The sequence below is a fragment of the Pimephales promelas genome, chromosome 8 (genome assembly GCF_988280905.1).
Source record: "Pimephales promelas chromosome 8, fPimPro1.hap1.1, whole genome shotgun sequence".
In the NCBI taxonomy this organism is placed as follows: Eukaryota; Metazoa; Chordata; class Actinopteri; order Cypriniformes; family Leuciscidae; genus Pimephales; species Pimephales promelas.
In genome coordinates this window covers 12,248,137-12,268,477 of record NC_142776.1, presented here as the reverse complement: position 1 = coordinate 12,268,477, position 20,341 = coordinate 12,248,137, and the positions used below count along the sequence as shown (strand labels likewise).

The following is a 20,341-nucleotide window of genomic DNA, read 5'->3' as shown; positions in this document are numbered from 1 at the left end:
TTTTGGCTTACTGGAATCATTGGTCACACTTTAGATTCTCACTATTATCTAACTATTAACTACAACTTTCGCCTCAAACTCCTAATTACTGGGATGGGATGTAGAATATGGTCATACAGAATAAGTTATTAATATGGTGTTTATAAGTACTAATAAACAGCCAATATCCTAGTAATATGCATGCTAAGAAGCAACTAATTAAAATTGTACCCTCAACTAAAGTGTTACTGAATCATGCTTGCCATTCCAGATCAAGAATTGAAAAAAACAAACAAAAAAAACATCTGAAAATAATTCTAGGATTATTTAAACATAATTTCAGTGTGAACTGATAAAAAATAATGTAAGCACAGTTAGTGAATCATGTGAAACAAAGTTTAAAAGATCTCAGCACCTCAGTAAGCAGGAATGAGACTGCAGCAAAAGCAAACGACCAGCCATATTTATAACTGAAATAAGCTTCATTTGTTTTTGTTCTGTTCATCATCTCATCATTAATGCTGGATATATACAAGACCAGACCAACCACCAGGGACAGACCTGTTTTAGAAATAAAGAGAAAAAAAGTAAGAAAAAATAAGAGGAAGAGAGAGAGAAACAAACAAAAAAACATTATTATTATTTTAGTTTTCTTAGTTATTAAAGTTTTTTATCCAGTCAGTCATTATAGAATAATTCTAGTATAAAAAAGTATATTATTGTCCCCAAAAAAACTTGTTCCACTTTTTTTACTGCTTTGAATTCAAACCCACCTGACAGGATAAATAAGATTCCAGAGATGAAGGCCAGAATAGTGCGTTGAGGACGGATGTGTCCAATATTGCTCAGCACAAAGCCAATGAACATGAAGAATAGACTAACCAGTGGAAAAGGAGTAGCAGAGCGGATCATTTCTAGAAACAAAACCAAATAATTAATTACTGATGATTTATACATAATTATTCTACAACCTCTATAATCTCACTATTAATGTAACAAAATATAAAGAGCAAATACATAAGTAAACTATCTGTTTACTATTGCCCTCTTGGTGGTACACCAAATTTATGGTGTATTATACATGTGAGGTTTGGTGTTCATGTGAGGAGGGGCAGAACTACATGGTGCCCTCCGAAATCTGGAAATTTTAAGCACATGCAATTTCACCAACATTATCATGAAGAAATATACATTGGCTTTAAACATTTCACTGCGTCTATATAAAGTTTGCAGTGATACAATTCAATTTAAGTTTAAACTAGCTCCCTTAGATAACCATGAGTATTATATAATTTATCATGTTTCTTAATTGTGCTCATGTCACTTTTGGCCACCTTCTTTTAAAGCAGTGCCTCAGCCAAGCCCCCCCCCACCCCCCCTCCCCACACACACACACACACACACACACACACACACACACGCACGCACGCACGCACGCACGCACGCACGCACGCACGCACGCACACATACACACACACACACACACACACACACACACACACACACACACACACACACACACACACATCCCTATTTATAATGCTCTTAACACACCCCTGCATTTAAGGATCATGTGAGGGGTTAAAAGAGAGTGATTAGTTGAATAGACAAACATGTTGTGTTATTGGATATCAATTCCTGCTACTAAGACTAATTGAAAATCATTCAACCCTTTAGAGACCTCTGACACAGTGACATACATATGCAACTCACTAATCAAGAATCAAAAGACTAACTGTTACTTATTTTCATATCTCAATTTTTACTTTTTGTGAAAATGTAATACCTCAAATTAATAACTGAATCTCAGATTGTATTGCTAATTTCAACCATAGATATTTCAAGAACAGTCAAAAGTATTTTGAATACCGAATTCTAAAAGTTGATACTGAAAAAAATGTAAATAAAAGCAATCTATGTGTAAACTACAATACTAAAAGAATTGAACAAATACATTGTTGTACAAAAAAATGCCACAAATATATATTGCTAAATCAAATATATATTGTCACCACTCATTGCATAAAACACAAGAAAACCATTTTTAAGGTCTTTACTTTTCGAGGTTTGTAAAGTGTATAGATTTTTTTTTACATTTTTTTTAGTCAAGGTTGCCACTGTGTAGCACAGTGGTTCTCAAACTGGGGGTCGCGACCCCTCGGGGGGTCGCGGAATGATTTCAATGGGTCGCGAGTTGGTTTGAAAAATTTATTTATTTTCAGATTACAATAAATATTTTTCAATACTGAAAAATTAATAGTACAACTACTTTTTTTAAATATTTTCTTATTTTTAAAGACTGAAGTGATTAGGTTTCAATTAAAAAAAATATATATATTTCTTGACTCGAAGATATGACGTCACCGTGTGGCGACTGATCGCTTGTTATCAATAGCGCACGCAACTGCACGTGGAAACTGCAACTTCAAGAATGGATAAATTTGTAATTCGCAAGGTTAAAAAAGTTGAGGAAATTGTGGACAGTCTGCCTGAGTCATCTGAACCGTGTACATCTACTAAACACAAGAGCAAGACCCCTTCTGACCAATGTAGGAAACGTCGGAAATATCAAGAGGAATTCATAAAGTATGGATTCACTTGCTCTACTGTCAACGACGTGGACCATCCTCAGTGTGTAATCTGTTCAGAAGTGCTTGCCCATGAAAGTATGAAGCCAGGAAAAATGCAGAGACATTTGGAGACAAGACACCCTGCTTGTGTTGAAAAACCTATAGACTTTTTTCGCAGAAAAGAGAAGGAATTACAGAATCAAAAACGCACACTCGCACAACAAACCCAAATTACCGCTAATGCTCTGAAGGCATCTTATGAGGTGGCATACCTGATAGCACAGTCCAAAAAGCCACACTCGATCGGTGAAACCTTGATTAAGCCCGCAGCTGTGGCTATGTGTCGGGCCATGCATGGCGAGAAAATTGCAAGTGAGCTTATGACTGTCCCATTGTCGAATGACACGATTGCTCGCCGTATTCATGATATTTCAAAAGACATAAAGAGTCAATTGATTAATAGGTTAAATGGAAAGAAATATGCGTTACAGCTCGACGAATCTACAGATGTGTCTAATTCTGCTCAGTTGCTGGCATTCATCAGATACACATTTGATGGAAAACTGCACGAGGAAATGCTTTTCTGCTCGGTGCTGGAGGGGACTTGTACGGGCAGTGACATTTTCAACAAGCTGGACACCAGACTAAAAGAGATGCGACTTTCATGGGATAACTGTGTTGGCGTATGTACTGATGGTGCAGGTGCAATGGTAGGTAAAAATAAGGGACTGAAGGCAAAGGTTTTAGAAGTGGCTCCTCATGTTAAGTTTACGCACTGCATCATTCACCGTGAGTCTCTTGCTAGCAAAGCACTTGGCAGTGAGCTTAACAGTGTTCTCAAAAGTGCAATAAAAATTGTAAATCACATAAAGTCACGTCCAGTAACCAGTAGACTGCTAGCCACCCTTTGCAATGAGATGGGCTCGCAGCACGAAGCGCTACTGTTTCATACCGAAGTCCGGTGGTTATCTCGCGGGAAGGCACTCGGCCGGCTTTACGAACTGCGTGACGAAGTGCACTCGTTGTTGAAAGAATCTAAATCTGAATTCGCGCACCACCTGAAAGATCCAGATTGGTTATCAAAACTTGCTTATTTGGCCTGTATATTTGAAAGGCTTAACATGCTTAATCTTTCATTACAAGGTCCAAACACAAACATCTTGACAATGAATGAGAAAATTGATGCATTTGTGAAAAAGCTGGAAAGATGGGCTGAGCGAGTTGAACAAGGTAATGTGGAGATGTTTCCTGAGCTGGATGAACGTCTGGAGGAGAATGGACTGAGTCTCGGGAACTTGAAAACACACATCACTGGTCATCTCCACTGCCTTTTGGAACAATTCCAGAAGTATTTTCCAAAAGAGACGCAACCAGAACTGTATGACTGGATACGACAACCATTCACTGAAACTAGGACTAATCTCCCCACAAAACTGGAAGATGCTTTGCTGGAGCTGTCCAGTGATCGGACATTAAAAACTTTATTTTCCAATTCCACACTACCTGAATTTTGGATCGCAGTGGCAGAAGAATACAGAGAGTTATCCGATGTGGCTATGGATGTACTGCTTCCGTTTGGATCTACGTATTTGTGCGAGAAGAGTTTTTCCGCTGTCACATACATGAAAAATAAATACAGATCACGTCTTGATGTTGAGGACGATCTGCGAGTAGCCGTATCCAACATCAGGCCACAGATTAATCTTTTGTGCACCGAAAAACAAGTGCACCCATCCCACTGAAAGGTACAGTAAAGTTGAAGTTATGGAAGCACAAATTTCAGCCACATAAGAAAACATTTGATAATTGCGATTTTTTTTATCTACAAATTGAGTGTCGTTCTGACTTGTTTTCTCATAATTGTGGAAAATAAACTTGCAGTGAAAGTTATAAGAATTGCATGATACCTTTTTTATGTTTTATTCAAGGTCCATAGGAAGTGGATTTAAAACCACTTTTTTGTTTGTTTATTGTTTGTGTATGCTGTGGGTCGCAAGATCTCCTTGATGTTAGTTTAGGGGTCCTGGCTAAAAAGTTTGAGAACCACTGGTGTAGCATATATTTTTGTGTCAGAAGTGTATACTTGCCATTATCAGGCAGATCAACAAAAATGCCTGCCAGCAGCCAATCAAATCTTAGTAGATAACAACTTAAACTGTGAAAATCCTAAAGTATTTTCAAACCATATTTATAGTAGTAAGTCATAGTGCAACACATTTAGGGTGTGTTCAAACTTGTAGTTTGGTTCTTTTGGTCAGGACCAAAAAAGACAGTTAAACATTCAGTCCTGATTCATTTAGTGTTCACTATGCAATTTTTAACACACAACTTAAAGTTAACAAATAACAACTTTTATGATGTACATTTTGTTACAGAACACCCAAAAAAACAATGCTGTGTGCTGGGCTAAATGGGCTCACTGTATACATACAGTATGGTATTTTTACCAGCTGAGACCTCACTAAGAGCTTATAAAATGTATAAAAGAGTCAAAACAGCACCCGGAGATCTACTGCAAGGAGGTGGCGGTTACAACGCCTGTACCGAACTGTGTGACCTGACTCCTATGATGAGCAAAAAATTATGGTTGACCATTCTATCCTTTTTACGGTTACATTTTGTAACATTGCTTCCTGTTTTTGCTTTGTTTAGATGTCCGCTTGTTTGGTGTGCACCAGGGATGGCAGATTTATTTTTATTAATGATGTATTAAAGGTGCCCTCTGGCATTTAAAATCAAATCATACACCATATTCCATACCAGATGGGGGCAGTATATGTAACGGCACCCGAGACATGTTTGAATCCATATGCAGCTTTATTGAAGGTAAGTCAGACAGGCAAGGGTCAGAGATCGGCAAGGCAGGGTTATCACAGAACAGGCTCAGAGAATGGTCGAATAACAGGCAGAGAATCAGGACAGGCAGCAAACAACAATAGTCCAAAACAATCCGGGTCGGGGCAGGCAGCAGGCTAACGAGAGTGGCAGAACAGATCAAGGTCGGTACACAGGAAAGGCAGGCAAGGGAACAACGCTCAGTCATTACAGCCGTGGCAATGCAATACTTCGCACTGGGTGAATGTATGAGTGTGGCTTATATAGGAAGTCCGATGAGATTCAGGTGTGTGTGTAATCAGTCCCAGTAGTGGTGCATTATGGAGAATGGAGTCCTGCTATGATTAATACTCCGGTGATGGCTCCCTCTGCTGGTTGAGAGGAGGCGGAGCGGGAGCCTGCTCCGTAACAGAGCCCCCCTCCTGCGAGCAGCTCCTGAGGCGAGAAGGTTGACGACGCCGGGGTCTTCCACGAGGTCGAGGGGCCGGTTTCTCCGGATAGTTGCGGTGGAATTCCTCTGTGAGTGATGGGTCCAGAATATCACTGGCGTTGATCCAAGATTGTTCCTCCGGACCGTACCCCTCCCAATCCACCAGATACTGGAGAACATTACCCCGGCGCCTGGAGTCCAGCACTTCGTGCACACGGTATGCCTCCTCGCCGTTGATCAGGAGCGGTGCAGGATCTGGGGCTGTGACTCCCACTTCCGACACTCCCCTCGGGCCCACAGCAGGTTTCAGGAGGGATACATGGAAGGTAGGAGAGATGCGGTAATCAGCAGGCAAATCCAAGCGAAAAGACACAGGGGTAACTTGTTTTACTATTTGAAATGGACCAACATACCTGGGACTGAGTTTACGGCAGGGAAGTCGGAGTCTCAGATCTCTAGTGGAGAGCCACACCCATTGACCAGCGCTGTAGTGAGGGCTAGGGCGTCGATGACGATTGGCCTGTAGTTCTTGTCTTCGGACAGCATGCAGAAGATGAGTATGGGCCTGATTCCAGATCATTTCACTCTTTCGTAGCCATTCTGTTACAGAAGGTAGTTCCGTCGGTTCTCCGGACCAGGGAAACAGTGGAGGTTGGAAGCCGAGTATACACTTGAAAGGAGTTAGTCCTGTAGCTGGTTTGACCAATGAATTCTGCGCATATTCTGCCCAAAACAAGTATCTGCTCCACTCTGTTTGTTCCTTTTGACAGTAAGCCCTTAAAAAGCGTGTGATTTCTTGATTTAATCGTTCCGTCTGACCGTTGGATTGAGGATGGTATCCTGAGGTTAAGCTGATGTTTACGTTTAAATTTTTAAAGAACGCACTCCAAACCCTTGAAGTGAACTGGGGACCACGATCGGAGGCAATGTCTTCAGGTAGACCGTAAAAGCGAAAGACTTGATTGCAGAGAATTTCAGCAGTTTCAAAGGCGGTGGGGAGTTTGGGTAGGGGTATGAGTCGGCAAGCCTTGGAGAACCTGTCAATTATGGTAAGGATGGTGGTGTGTCCCTGAGATTTGGGTAGATCGGTGATGAAGTCGATTGCGATATGAGACCAGGGGCGTTGAGGTGTGGGGAGTGGTGTTAATAGGCCTGCAGGTAGCTGTCTGGGTGTTTTGGACATGTTACAGTTAACACAGTTCTTCACATGTTTAGTGGTATCAGATGCTAGGGTTGGCCACCAAAAGCGGTTTTGGAGGAGCTGGATAGTTGCTGTAATCCCTGGGTGTCCAGAGCTGGGAGTTGAATGAACGTAATCGACGAGTCTGATTCTGAGAGATTCCGGGACGTATAGTCGGTTGTCTGGACATGCGGATGGGATCTGGGTGTGACTGTTAACCTGTTGGATTTCTGTGATGATGTCCCATTGGACGGGAGCCACCAGTAGATTGGGTTGGATGATGTTTTCTGAAGCAGGACTTTGAATGGTACCTTCAGCTTGACGGGAAAGTGCATCAGCCTTGATATTTTTGGACCCTGGGCGATATGTGACAGTAAACTGGAAACGGGTGAAGAATAACGCCCATCTTGCTTGGCGAGGGTTGAGACGTTTAGCCGACCGTAAATACTCTAGATTCTTGTGATCCGTGAAAATGATGAAGGGCTGACTTGCTCCCTCCAGCCAATGTCGCCATTCCTCTAGTGCAAGTTTCATAGCCAGTAGTTCTCTGTTCCCCACATCATAATTTCGCTCAGCCGGTGAAAGTTTGCGGGAGAAAAAGGCGCATGGATACATTTTCTCTGGATTTCCTTGTCGTTACGACAACACTGCTCCTACACCAGTGCTGGACGCATCCACCTCCACAATGAACTGCTTCTCGGGATCTGGATGATGGAGGATGGGTGCTGACGTGAATCGGGATTTCAGTTCTTTAAACGCCTGTTCTGCCTCGCAGAATCCATTTCAATTTGGATGATGGGCGTTTGGTCATAGCCGTGAGAGGAGCAGCAATGATGCTGAAATTGTGGATAAATCTTCTGTAAAAGTTTGCAAATCCTAGAAAACGTTGTAGTTCCATTAGAGTCTGTGGTAATGGCCATTCGTGGTCGGCGAAGTATTCTGTAACGGCACCCGAGACATGTTTGAATCCATATGCAGCTTTATTGAAGGTAAGTCAGACAGGCAAGGGTCAGAGATCGGCAAGGCAGGGTTATCACAGAACAGGCTCAGAGAATGGTCGAATAACAGGCAGAGAATCAGGACAGGCAGCAAACAACAATAGTCCAAAACAATCCGGGTCGGGGCAGGCAGCAGGCTAACGAGAGTGGCAGAACAGATCAAGGTCGGTACACAGGAAAGGCAGGCAAGGGAAAAACGCTCAGTCATTACAGCCGTGGCAATGCAATACTTCGCACTGGGTGAATGTATGAGTGTGGCTTATATAGGAAGTCCGATGAGATTCAGGTGTGTGTGTAATCAGTCCCAGTAGTGGTGCATTATGGAGAATGGAGTCCTGCTATGATTAATACTCCGGTGATGGCTCCCTCTGCTGGTTGAGAGGAGGCGGAGCGGGAGCCTGCTCCGTAACAGTATACCTCCAGAAATACCTCCGCGGCCGCGCGCACTCTCATGTCTTCAAACAACACGGGCGAGCGCTGTGTTGCTCTGTCTCCCTCGTGCATATTAATTAAATCAATTGACACGATAGTAAAAGGTTGGAAGGTCGCAGATTCACGTGGAGCATTTGGAGATTTTCAGAGATTAGAGACTAAATGAACAACATCTCAATACTAAATTATAAAGGCCGTCTCATAGACAAGTCGGTGCATTTCGACGATATGGGAAAATTAAAGCCCAGGCTATTATTTCTAGTTTTATGGTATTTTGGCGTTTTGTTCATATTACATTTTTATCATTAGTTTTAATTAATTTGACAGACAGCATTCCCTGATGTGGACCAAGCTAGTGTCTTTCAGAGCTGCCAACTCTCACAACACTTTTCACACACTCTCACGCCACACATCAATTTTGTTATGCACAGGACACGGAGACCGATGTCAGCTCTCAGATTCTCTTAATTTTATTACGCAATTCAAACAATAAATACAGTTTTGGGGCTTTACACGACAGGTCCCTAACGTACGTGACCGATCATCTCTACAAGCTAATGGTAAAAGAACACGAACACTGTTGAAAGATACAGTATGTTACAACTTACCAAAATCTATTCCTCATGCATAATATCGACCAATCATTTTTTAAACTCATCCCTGAACTGAAATGTAGTAGTGGGCTGTATTTTCCACACGACTGACATCAGGTTCAAGTACACACAAGCCGCGCAACTTACTCGTCTATTGCAGTTTGGCTGGTGGTAATGTTGGCTGCCCGCATACCGCCTCGCATGGCCGAAACTGGTATTACGACACCTGCCGGGCCGGGGCTAGTAATTTAGCATGCTAATTCAGGTTAATATCTCGGCAGCACTATAACTTGTAATTTTTTTAATGACATAATCAACCTTGTTTCTTCTCATTCTTTTGATGCTTGTAGCTCATTTTTGGGATATTTTAACCTCAATTTTTACAGATGCACCTTTAATGTGTGTAGTTGAATATTTGATTTAAATTCAGTCATTTAAATTGCCCCTTGGGGATGAATAAAATGATTTGAATTGAATTGAATTGAGTTATTCAAATAAACGACAGAGCAAATTTGATTTGATCTAACTAAACCTGCCAAGTGTGAACACTCCAAAAAAAGCAGTGAGAGAAATTCCACTCACAATAAATTCTCCTCATTAGTGCTTTAGTGACTAAACAACATGCACAAAGAGAAGCCATTTTTTAAACCAAGTTTGGGAAAGGAGACTCACTCAGGACACTGGCTGTAGACTCTGATGTCATCTGAACATTCATGGGCATCATATATTCAATAGTGAAGCAGCGACCCTTCTCCTCTCCTTAAAAAAAAAACAAAACAAAACAAACATGAACATGCTATCTGTGAAGACAGCAAAAATATATCATACAATCATCATACCCGTTTTCAGTCAAGTCAAGTCACCTTTATTTTTATAGCGCTTTTTACAATGTAGATTGCATCAAAGCAGCTACACAGTAATAACATGCAAAAAATACAACACAGATCAATATTATTGTTGAAAATTAAATGTCCCCAACTAAGCAAGTCAAAAAAACCTTGGGAGAAACCAGGCTCAGTCGGAGGGCAAGTTCGCCTCTGGCCAATGAAGGAACAGTGTGTGATTCGGGTAGCATTACAAGACAAATTGGATCGAAACTTTAAGAGCATTTGTCCATTTCCATGTTTGGAAGTCCGAGTAATCACGCCGGTATGGAGACGAGTTGTTGAGGATCAGTGCCGATGGCTGTCGTGTCGATGAAGCCGGCACTTAAGGATGAGTTGGGATGGGTCCAGGTGCAGGTCCACCATAGAGGGTCCCTCGGGATAAACAGAGAGACTAATATTAGCCTAGACACCATCCTTCTTATGATGTACCAAGTACATCAGGATTTATGGGACGTGTTCCCGGTTCCTAAGCAAGTAATGTCATTAGATTACAAAGAAGAGTTTTGAGAAAGAGGCTGTTTTTGTTATTTTATTTATCTTGCTCTCAACTAACTTGACTAGATTTTGTGAGATTTTATGTTTTGTGAGATTCTGATGTTTATGCAAACTTGATACATATTTGAAAGTATTCAATGTATTTTTAATCCAGTGGACCACAATCAGTATATCAGCTACACTACTGTGTGACACAAAGGTTTGTAGGTCAAACATTTGCTTTGAAATGTTTTTAGTAACAAGGCCACTCAATACGCCATACTTGCCCAGAACCATTTGGACCCATAAATAGATGTGACCCTTGTGCAAAATGTTGTTGTCTTTTAGTTTATTCTTAGCTAAAAACACTCACGCGTAATTTTCTTTTATTAAATCCAAACAAGACAGAGCTAATACTTATCGGTTCTAAAAACCGTCCACAAAACCTTTCGCAGCACAACTTTAACATATTAGGATGCCCTGTGAAGATTCACAATCTCATCATTTAATGTTGTTTTTAGTTTTTTTATTGTTTTTATTAATAATTATAATCGTTAGTATTATGCATGTGATTTACACTTTTCATATACATTTTTTATACTTTTCATATATATTCATAATCATTTATAATCTACATTTTTATGAATCAAACTTTTCTGAATACTGTATGTGGAAGACTTTTAGAGTTTGGGGGACTTTGGGGGGAAGTTGAGTGTATTATGTTTCTTTCCGTGGAGCAGAATATACATTTCAATGATTGATGGAGAGCAGATGTTTCTCTGGAACAGCTATATGTACTGTGTAAGTTCTTTGTTTAGGCAGAGAGAGGGAAAAATACAGAAGCAACAAGGACGATCTTTGCGGGTCCATTATACTCTCTCTCCCTTATGTCTTATATAAATTGGTAAAATAAATAACATATATTGGCAGAATGACTGGTGTCTTTTCATTAAATTAAATAACAAGGGGAAACGAAGATTTTAAATCTACACCTGTTACTTTATCCGATACAGTAAAAGACCTGGGTGTTATATTAGACTGCAACCTGTCTTTTGAAAAGCATATTTCATATGTTGCAAAAACAGCCTTTTTCCACCTTAGAAACATTGCTAAGCTATGTAACATGATATCTGTCTCTGATGCAGAAAAGTTAGTTCATGATTCATGACCTCGAGACTAGATTACTGTAATGCTTTATTAGCCGGTTGTCCTGCATCCTCAATAAACAAGCTACAGTTAGTCCAAAATGCAGCTGCTAGAGTTCTTACTAGATCAAGAAAATATGATCATATAACACCGATTTTATCATCACTTCATTGGTTACCTATAAAGTTCCGTATTAATTCCAAGGTATTGCTTTTGACTTATAAAGCCCTAAATGGTTTAGCTCCAGTCTATTTAACAGATCTTCTATCGCCCTACCTACAATCCAACGCGCTCTTTAAGATCACTAAATTCGAGGCTTCTGGTCATTCCTAGGATATCCAGATCCACCAAAAGAGGGAGAGCATTTTCACATTTAGCTCCGAAGCTCTGGAATAGCCTTCCTGATATTGTTGGTTGCTCAGACTCGCTCTCCAAGTTTAAAACTAGACTAAAGACGCATTTATTTAGCCTGGCATTCATATAAATTTTTTATCTTACAGTTACTGTAAATTTGGCCTCTAGTTCATAAACGCCAGAGGAGAACTGGCCCTCGACTGAGCCTGGGTTCTCCCAAGGTTTTTTTTTCTCCATTGGGTCATCTGATGGAGTTTTAGGACACCATCGGGTCACGTGATGGAGTTTTTTGGTTCCTTGCCACTGTTGCCTTTGGCTTGCTCAGTTGGGGATATTCAAATTAAATGACCCATCATACCATTGATCAGCTCTACCAATCTTGATTGTCTTTTTTCATGAATAAACAAACACTGTGATGTTGTCTTGATTGATACTGTGAAGCAGCTTTGATACAATCTGTATTGTGAAAAGCGCTATATAAATATATTTGACTTGACTTGACTTAGTTCTTTCAAAAATATATGTGTTCTTTAATGTATATTTACTTCGTTCAAGTAATAAAGTATTCTCGTGAGTGTATAATATGCCATTGAAAATAAATACGGGTAAGGGGTTCTAATGTCGGTCGCCATGTTGTCCCTCCATCTTGAATGTACATTACATACCCAAGACGGACATACCCGTTAATTCAAGCTTCGTCTTTCGCGTTTACGTTTGAGTTAACACTCATGGACTAGGTCGAAATGGAAGCCATGTTAATCTTGGACTACATTGGCCACCGTAGGAGTTAAAACGAAATCAGAATTGAGAGGAACAGAAACTAATATTCACTGGATGGTCATATACCTTTTCACCACTAGATGGGGGTAAAAATCACACAGTGTAGCTTTAAATAATACATTAGGAATTACTCTCAAAATGTCTGCAAACAATAGGCTATCTATTTTGCATGATCTAATAAATGAATGAACAGAATTTAAACTACAAAAATAATTTTCACTGTGTCTGTAATTCGTTTTGTTAAATACAACTCTGCTCAAATGATTAGGTCGATAAGATTTTTTAATGTTTTTAAATGAAGTCTCTTATGTTCATCAAGTCTGCTTTTATTTGATGCTGTAAAACATTTACATTGTGCAATATTATTACAGTTTAAATGACTGTTTTATATTTTAAAATACGAATCTAACAATGAGAATGTAAAGAAGATCACCCTGGATGTCTTCGGAAACTTTTCACCGGAATCTGCCTCGTCACCTTAATTCTTTGGACATTGTATATAGACTTGGTCCGAAAACAGCTACTGTTTGTGCCATGGGTCTGCGGAATTTGCATAGCGTATCTCCGCCCCACCTTGTGAGTATAAAAGGAGGAAGCGGACGCAACCGCAGTATGTTTTCGCTTCGGAGCCAAGAGAACCTCTTCACTCCACAAGCCATTGATACTGAGTTAAACTCTTCGAGACGAGCGTCCTGTCCAGTGTTGGTGTGACGGCGGTACCCAGCGAGATCCTGCATTGCCTACGATCTGTGCAGTGGTCTGCCAGACTTTGCGCTTCTCCCTGGTCACCTCAGCGCTGCAGAGTGAATTTCCTCCTCTCTTCTGAAAGAGCTGCATGTGGCACGTCTTTTTAAAGATAATTCGCCCGTGTTCTTCTGGTTGCGGTTGAAACCTGTCTTCCTCTGATGGGCACTCCTTTGTGTGCCTGGGCATTGAGCATGCTAGAGCAGCGCTCGTGGATGATTTATGTTCCTTCTGTGGAAACATGACCATCGCGACACTGAGATCTAGACTCAATGACCTTACAGTGAGAGTCCCCGCATCTGCAACCCGATCTGCTTCCTCCTCGAGGGGATGCTCTTCGGCTCGCGGACAGGGTGATCTGACGTTGACGGTGTGGAACAAAAACCCAATGCTTGTTGCTCGGGCCACACCCCCCGCAGCAGTGTTGTAACCCGCGAGTGCTGCGGTGCTTCAGACGAGCGCCTCTTCGGAGGTGCCGTCTGTTTCATTCGATGCTCCGGAGGAGGACACGATGTCGATCGTGGCGTCACAAGGTGGGCTAGACTCCTCAGGAACTGAGGATGCGGCTGGGTTGCCTCCCTTGGGAGTGCCAGCGTTGCCCGTGTCTGATCCCGAGATGACAGCCATGCTGTCTCGGGCCGCCCTGAGCATTGGGCTAGAGTGGAACCAAAGAAAAACGAAGCCGCCCTGCCCCGATCGCTCACGGATGGATGATTGGTTTTTGGGCAAGGTTGCTGCTTCACGGCCGCAGCCGACCCCAATTCCTTACTTCCCCGAACTGCATGGGGAACTGCATGGGGCGACTAAAGTGGCTGCACGCTCCCGGGGTCAGGTGATGGCCACTAGCATGGTCCAGGAGCGTTATCTGTGGCTCAACCTGGCTGATGTGCGGGACTTGAAGGACGCGTACTTTTATGTCTCCATCTTACCTCGACACAGACCGTTTCTTCGGTTTGCTTTCGAGGGACAGGCATATCAGTACACGGTTCTCCCATTCGGGTTGGCTCTGTCCCCTCGCGTCTTTGCGAAGATCGTCGAGGCAGCCCTTGTTCTCCTTCGCGAACACGGGGTTTGCATCCTGAATTATTTTGACGATTGGCTAATCTTGGCACACTCTCGAGATCAGGTCTGCGAACACAGAGACCTTGTGCTCCGGCACCTAACCCATCTGGGCCTTCGGGTCAATTGGGAGAAGAGCAAACTTTGCCCAGTGCAGAGGATCTATTTTCTCGGTATGGAAATAGACTCGGTCGCCATGTGCGCGCAGCTCACGAGCGAGCGAGCACACTCACTGCTGGCTTGGCTTCAACAGTTCGAGGGCAAGAGTGCGGTCCCACTGAAACTTTTTCAGAGGCTCCTGGGGCATATGGCATCTGCAGCCGCGGCAACGCCGCTCGGACTGCTTCATATGAGACCGCTTCAGCTGTGGCTTCGCGATCGAGTCCCGAGGTGGGCATGGCATCGTGGTACGCTCAGAGTTCCAGTAACTCCGACCTGCCGTCAGACCTTCTTCCCGTGGACGAACCTCAGCTTTTTACGGGCCAGGGTCCCTCTTCAGCGAGTTTCCAGGCATGTTGTTGTCTCCACAGATGCCTCTGCCACGGGTTGGGGAGCCATGTGCAATGGACATGCAGCAGCGGGTTCCTGGACAGTACCTCAGCGCCTTATGCATATCAATTGCCTCGAGTTGCTGGCAGTACACCTGGCCCTGCACTGCTTTCGAGCGCTGCTCAGGGGTCAACACGTACTTGTCCGTTCAGACAATACCGCAACAGTAGCGTACATCAACCGTCAGGGTGGTCTACGCTCACGTCGGATGTCGCAATTCGCACGCCACCTCCTATTATGGAGACAGAAGCACCTGAGGTCCCTTTGTGCTATGTACATTCCAGGAGAGCGCAACCTGGCAGCCGACGAGCTGTCATGGTTCCGTCCAGTCTCTACTGGCGAATGGCGACTCCATCCCCAGTCGGTCCAGCTGATATGGGACCAGTTCAGGGAGGCACTGTTAAATCTGTTCGCTTCCCACGACTCATCCCATTGCGCCCTGTTTTATTCTCTGACCGAGGGCACGCTCTGCACAGACGCCTTGGCGCACAGCTGGCCGCGGGGTCTACGCAAGTATGCGTTTCCCCCAGTGAGCCTTCTCGCACAGACTCTGTGCAAGATCAAGGAGGACGAGGAGCAGGTCTTGTTGGTAGCCCCGTATTGGCCCACCAAGACCTGGTTCTCCGAACTGAAACTCCTCGCGACAGCACCTCCTTGGCCAATTCCTCTGAGGAAGGACCTCCTCTCTCAGAGACTGGGCACCCTGGGGCACCCTCGTCCCGATCTGTGGAGACTACACGTGTGGCTCCTGGATGGGACGAGGCAGGTTTAACACGTTAAAGGTTAAACATGAGGGAAATCATTATTGTGTCCATGACGATGGGAAAAATAGGCATAAAGCTTAGACATTTACCCAAATTATTATATGCACATTTAACCGAAGCTAATTTGGGTGGGTTTGTCCCATCCCCAATGTCACTTATCTTTCTTTCACGGCCCTGACGAGAACATCGATCTCTCGGCTGTGAACCGATGCTGAAGCGCGTCTGGTAAATGTGCCGTTAAAATATAATTGCGCCATGGAACAAGCGCACCTCGTTCATCATGCTCTTAAAGGGAATGTGATATGATGCTCTTATTGGTTTATTTCCGTTATGCCCAAACCACACCTATGAATAATGAAGCTATTTCAAACCAACCCCTTTTAGATTTGCGCCAGGCGCAAGAGGCATTTATCCCACCAGGAAAATAGCAACAGCGCTGGGATCCGCCCACAAAGTTACTTGCATTTTGACACTTGCATTTCAGATCGTTAAAATAGGGCCCAGAGGGTCAACTGCTATAGTGGAATATTTGGTTCCCTTTCAGTCACTCACATTCGACGTCAACATGACAACGTTAGGGGATCACTTCAGGGAGTCCTATCAACTTCGAGGATCTACAGAACGAGCCAATGAATGTTGGCGTGCGCAAGAAGCGCCACACGCCCCATGCCACGCCCCGCAGAGCGGGCGCAAGCACTCACTGTCTTTCACTTCGGAACCGAGATTTCGTTTTGACTCTGAGTTTCTGCAGACTGCTGCCTCGTTGGAGACTAAAGAAGGAGAATACTCTGTTCCAGTGCTGGTATGAAGGTGCGATCAGCGGTGGCTGCGAGCATTACAGCTCACAACTGTTGTTTTCACAGCATTGCTTGTGTGTGTGTATTTCTGTGTGTGTAAGTCTCCTTGGGCGTTCCTCTCGTGAGTGTGCACCCTAATTACACCGCGGCTATCCCTGGGTGCTTCAGCACTGAGAGAGTTATTTTTCTCTTTTTTAGATTTTTTAAAAGAGCACAAGTGTGACCCTGCATCCTTTTTAGGATGTCATTCCGCATGTGCATTTCTGGATGCGGTCGTTCCTTGGAGCCAGCAGACGGCCACAATAGTTGCCTCTCGTGTTTGCACCGAGGTCGACCTCCCGCTCCGCTCCCGCTAACCCTGAGTAGCAGCAGCCACCATCCCTCCTCAGCATGGAACAGGCCACGGGAAGTCCAGGCCGCTGCCAAACCAGGAGGCAAGCACAGGTGCAAACGAACCTGGGATGGGTGACCCATAGGTGGATAAAGTTGCTCTTCAGGAGGTGGTTAAGGCACCGCTCCTTCCCCCGGTGGACGGCCGGGCAGAGAATCTTTTGTTTCTGCCACTGACCCACGGACCAGTGGTACCCACTTTTTTAACAAAAGAGCAATTTCTGAAACCTCTAGGTCACAAGTGGGCGTGCTTGGTGGTCAACGACACTATGCCTTGTCACCCCTTAAAGCCCCTCCTTCATTGCCAGTGAGCAGCAGTGGCCGTGTTCCGGATGCACTGACGGCTCCGCACACACACTCTGCCATTCGACGGAAGCAGGTACGTGTTGCACTTCACACTCAGACCCCACCCCGGGCCGCTATGCCGTCCGAGTCGGGTCCCTGCATTCCGCCGCGCTGCCCCACCCTGGGTACGTCTGTGGTGCCATTGTTTGTTCACAGTACATCTTGCGTTGGGCCGCTTCAAAACGCCGCTACAAGGCAAGTACTGGTCCGTACGGACAGCACTGCAACCGTTGCGTACATCAACTGTCAGGGTGATCTAGGCTCCTGCCGCATTATGGCAAGCCATTTTAACATTTAATCATTTTAACCAACTAGTCTCTATTTTCATATTTTCTCTTTTGTAGTTGTTACGAGTAAATAATCTTATCTTACTAGTCACAACTAGCCTGACTTCGTCATACTCATATTCAAGAGAGAATATGAGTCTGAAACTCCCCTGTTGGGCTTTGATTATGAGGCGTGTCGTAACCGAACCATGAAAAAAAACTCAATGCTTAATTTTGCATGCAGGGACCCTCATTATGTTACTGTGTTGGTTTGGGGTTTTTTTGAGCCTTGTTAGTGGTATAAACTAGAGATTTCTTTTTACTTAGTAAATGCCCCCAGTACTAGCATTATACGCTAAACAGTTTTTAGAGATAAAACTCTTTACATTCGATTATCATGAAAACAAATCTCAGAGAACGGTTGACTAGGTACCAATGTTTTACCAGACCCAAGGTTCATTTTACACTGGAGATCTCCTTTAAAAATCTTGTCCTGTAAGACAGTTCTCCTGGTTGCATTGGCCTCTATCAAGAGGGTATGGGACCTGCATGCATTTTCGGTCGTCGAATCATGCCTAGAATTCGGCCCAGATAACTCTCACATGATCCTGAGACCCTGGCCCAGATACGTGCCCAAGGTTCTTACCACTCCCTTCCGGGACCAGGTAGTGAACCTGGAAGCGCTGCCTTCGGAGGAGGCAGACCCAGCCCTGGCTTTTGTCTGTCCCGTTCACGCTCTGCGTCTTTACGTGTACAGAACGCAAAGCCTCAGGACCTCAGATCAGCTCTCTGTCTGTTACGGAGGCCAGCAGAAAGGGAAGGCTGTCTCCGAGCAGAGGTTGGCCCACTGGATAGTGGATGGCATCACCTTAGCTTATGAAGCCCAAGGCGTGCCCTGCCCGCACTTTCCTCTGGAAGGGTCAATATCCCAGTGTTATCCAAAAGAGTTCCACTGTGTGGGTTATAATGGAGCAGAAGTCCGAACTCCCTCTAAGCAAGCCTTTCACCCCAGCCAAAGTCACGTTGAATGTGAGCGACTGAAAGGGAACGTCTCGGCTCCTTAGCGAAAAACATTGAATGCATGCGCCCGCTTCCTGTTTATACTCGCGCTGCGGGGCGGGGTGCGTGCCGCTTCTCACGCACGCCAACGTTTATTGGCTCGTTCTGTAGATACTCAAAGTTGATAGGGCTCCCTGAAGTGACCCTGTGGACGTCACATCTCCCGTTCCCTCCTTCAGGGAACGAGGGTTACATCAGTAACTGAGACGTTTTTACAACAAATATTATTTTTTTAAATCTATTAAAAAAAATGTATATGTAGCAGTATCACAAAGGAAGCACATGCCGTCTCTCTTTCGCTCTCTCTCTGACACACACACACACACACATACACTTACCTGCTAGAAAACAGACCCTCCAGAGCCCTGAATGGAGAGACATTCGAATTTCAGTGCTCTGATTGAGGGGTAGGATGACCCCCTCTTCTAGGTAGAGCCAGTGGTCGGTGCTGACGGCAATACCCAGGAGTCCCAGACTACATACAGCAAACACACTGCTGAGGAGTGTCAGTGCCTTTCTGCCACACAAGCTCATCTTTCACATAGCAGGGGGTGCCAGCTGCAGAAATCAGGAGCTGTATAAAAGAGAAAAGAGCTTAAATAGACTTAAATTACTTAATATTCTATTTAAAGGTTCAAAACGCAAGTATCTGAGTTTTTGCAGAAAACTCCCCTCTGGTGACAAGCGAAACTGCGTGCACGCTCATGGAACACACACATACACACACGTGCACAAGCTGTTCATAACCAAAGGAGCATCAGCCGCACACTGTGCGATACACATCTTTTGATACAGTCATAATGATGTAATACAGTTATAAATCTGCAAGTCATTAATATATGAAAGGAAAGGCATTCGAGTAAATTACACACTTATATGTGTGTATGAGGGGAAAACAGGCGTAGTAGAAAACGTTTTTTGTTTCCATTCCACCTATTTCCTTGTTGTACTGTTTTATGTACTTACTCTATCCACTTATGATTGTATTATTATGGAAACACATTCATGAACAATATAAGTTATTCCTTTGTATAGGACCCGTTTGAGCCCTAGAGCAGACTGGAGATCTCTCCGTTTGTTGAAAGCTTCCCGATGTTGACTCTCGTCTTATTCCGACGACTGGCACTGGACAGACAGAAGTTGTATTTTCTTTGTCTTACGTGGAGTTTGCGTTGGGGTTTGGAATGAACCACAAGCCAGTCTCTTTGGGGCTGTTTACACCTGGCCACTTCATGCGTTTTCTCAGATCGGATAGCTATCTGATTTATCAAAACGATTCTATTTACACCTGGTCACAAAAATGTGTTTTTGCAAAACAGATATTAATCTGATATTCAATTCCCGCGCTATACAGATTTCATGAAGTGCACATCACCGAAAGCAACATATATGAGCTGCATTTTATTAATCATCGGCTAATTTCAAAATCAGCAAAGACAGCAATAAGACAGGCCTGGTAAGATCATTTCATTTCTTTACTTTTAATGAAGATTGTAGTGTCAAGCGTCTGCGACTTACTTTCACTTTTATTTGCGATAGATTGCGGCGCGCTGGCTTGATGAATAGGCGCTCAGCTGCTCATCTGAGGTGATGCACGTCGTCATATATGACTAAAACAACATGACATAGAGGCTAGCCTGGTTTCAACAACCAGATGCATTTACACTTGTCCAGTTTCGTCTGAATTGTGGCCCAGACCATGTCCTCAAG

General features: G+C 43.8%; 1 protein-coding gene across 1 annotated transcript in view; it reads right to left on the bottom strand.

The window, feature by feature from the left end:
- cacng5a (calcium voltage-gated channel auxiliary subunit gamma 5a) overlaps positions 1–20,341 on the bottom strand; it is a 45,060-nt gene that overhangs the window by 6,688 nt on the left and 18,031 nt on the right. The window contains exons 2-5 of the mRNA XM_039655996.2: positions 18,970–19,205; positions 9,690–9,776; positions 753–893; positions 395–540 (exon numbers count right to left, since the gene is read on the bottom strand). Coding sequence (XP_039511930.1) covers positions 395–540; positions 753–893; positions 9,690–9,776; positions 18,970–19,165 — 570 coding nt within the window. The 5' untranslated portion in view covers positions 19,166–19,205. The remainder of the gene's footprint in view (positions 1–394; positions 541–752; positions 894–9,689; positions 9,777–18,969; positions 19,206–20,341) is intronic.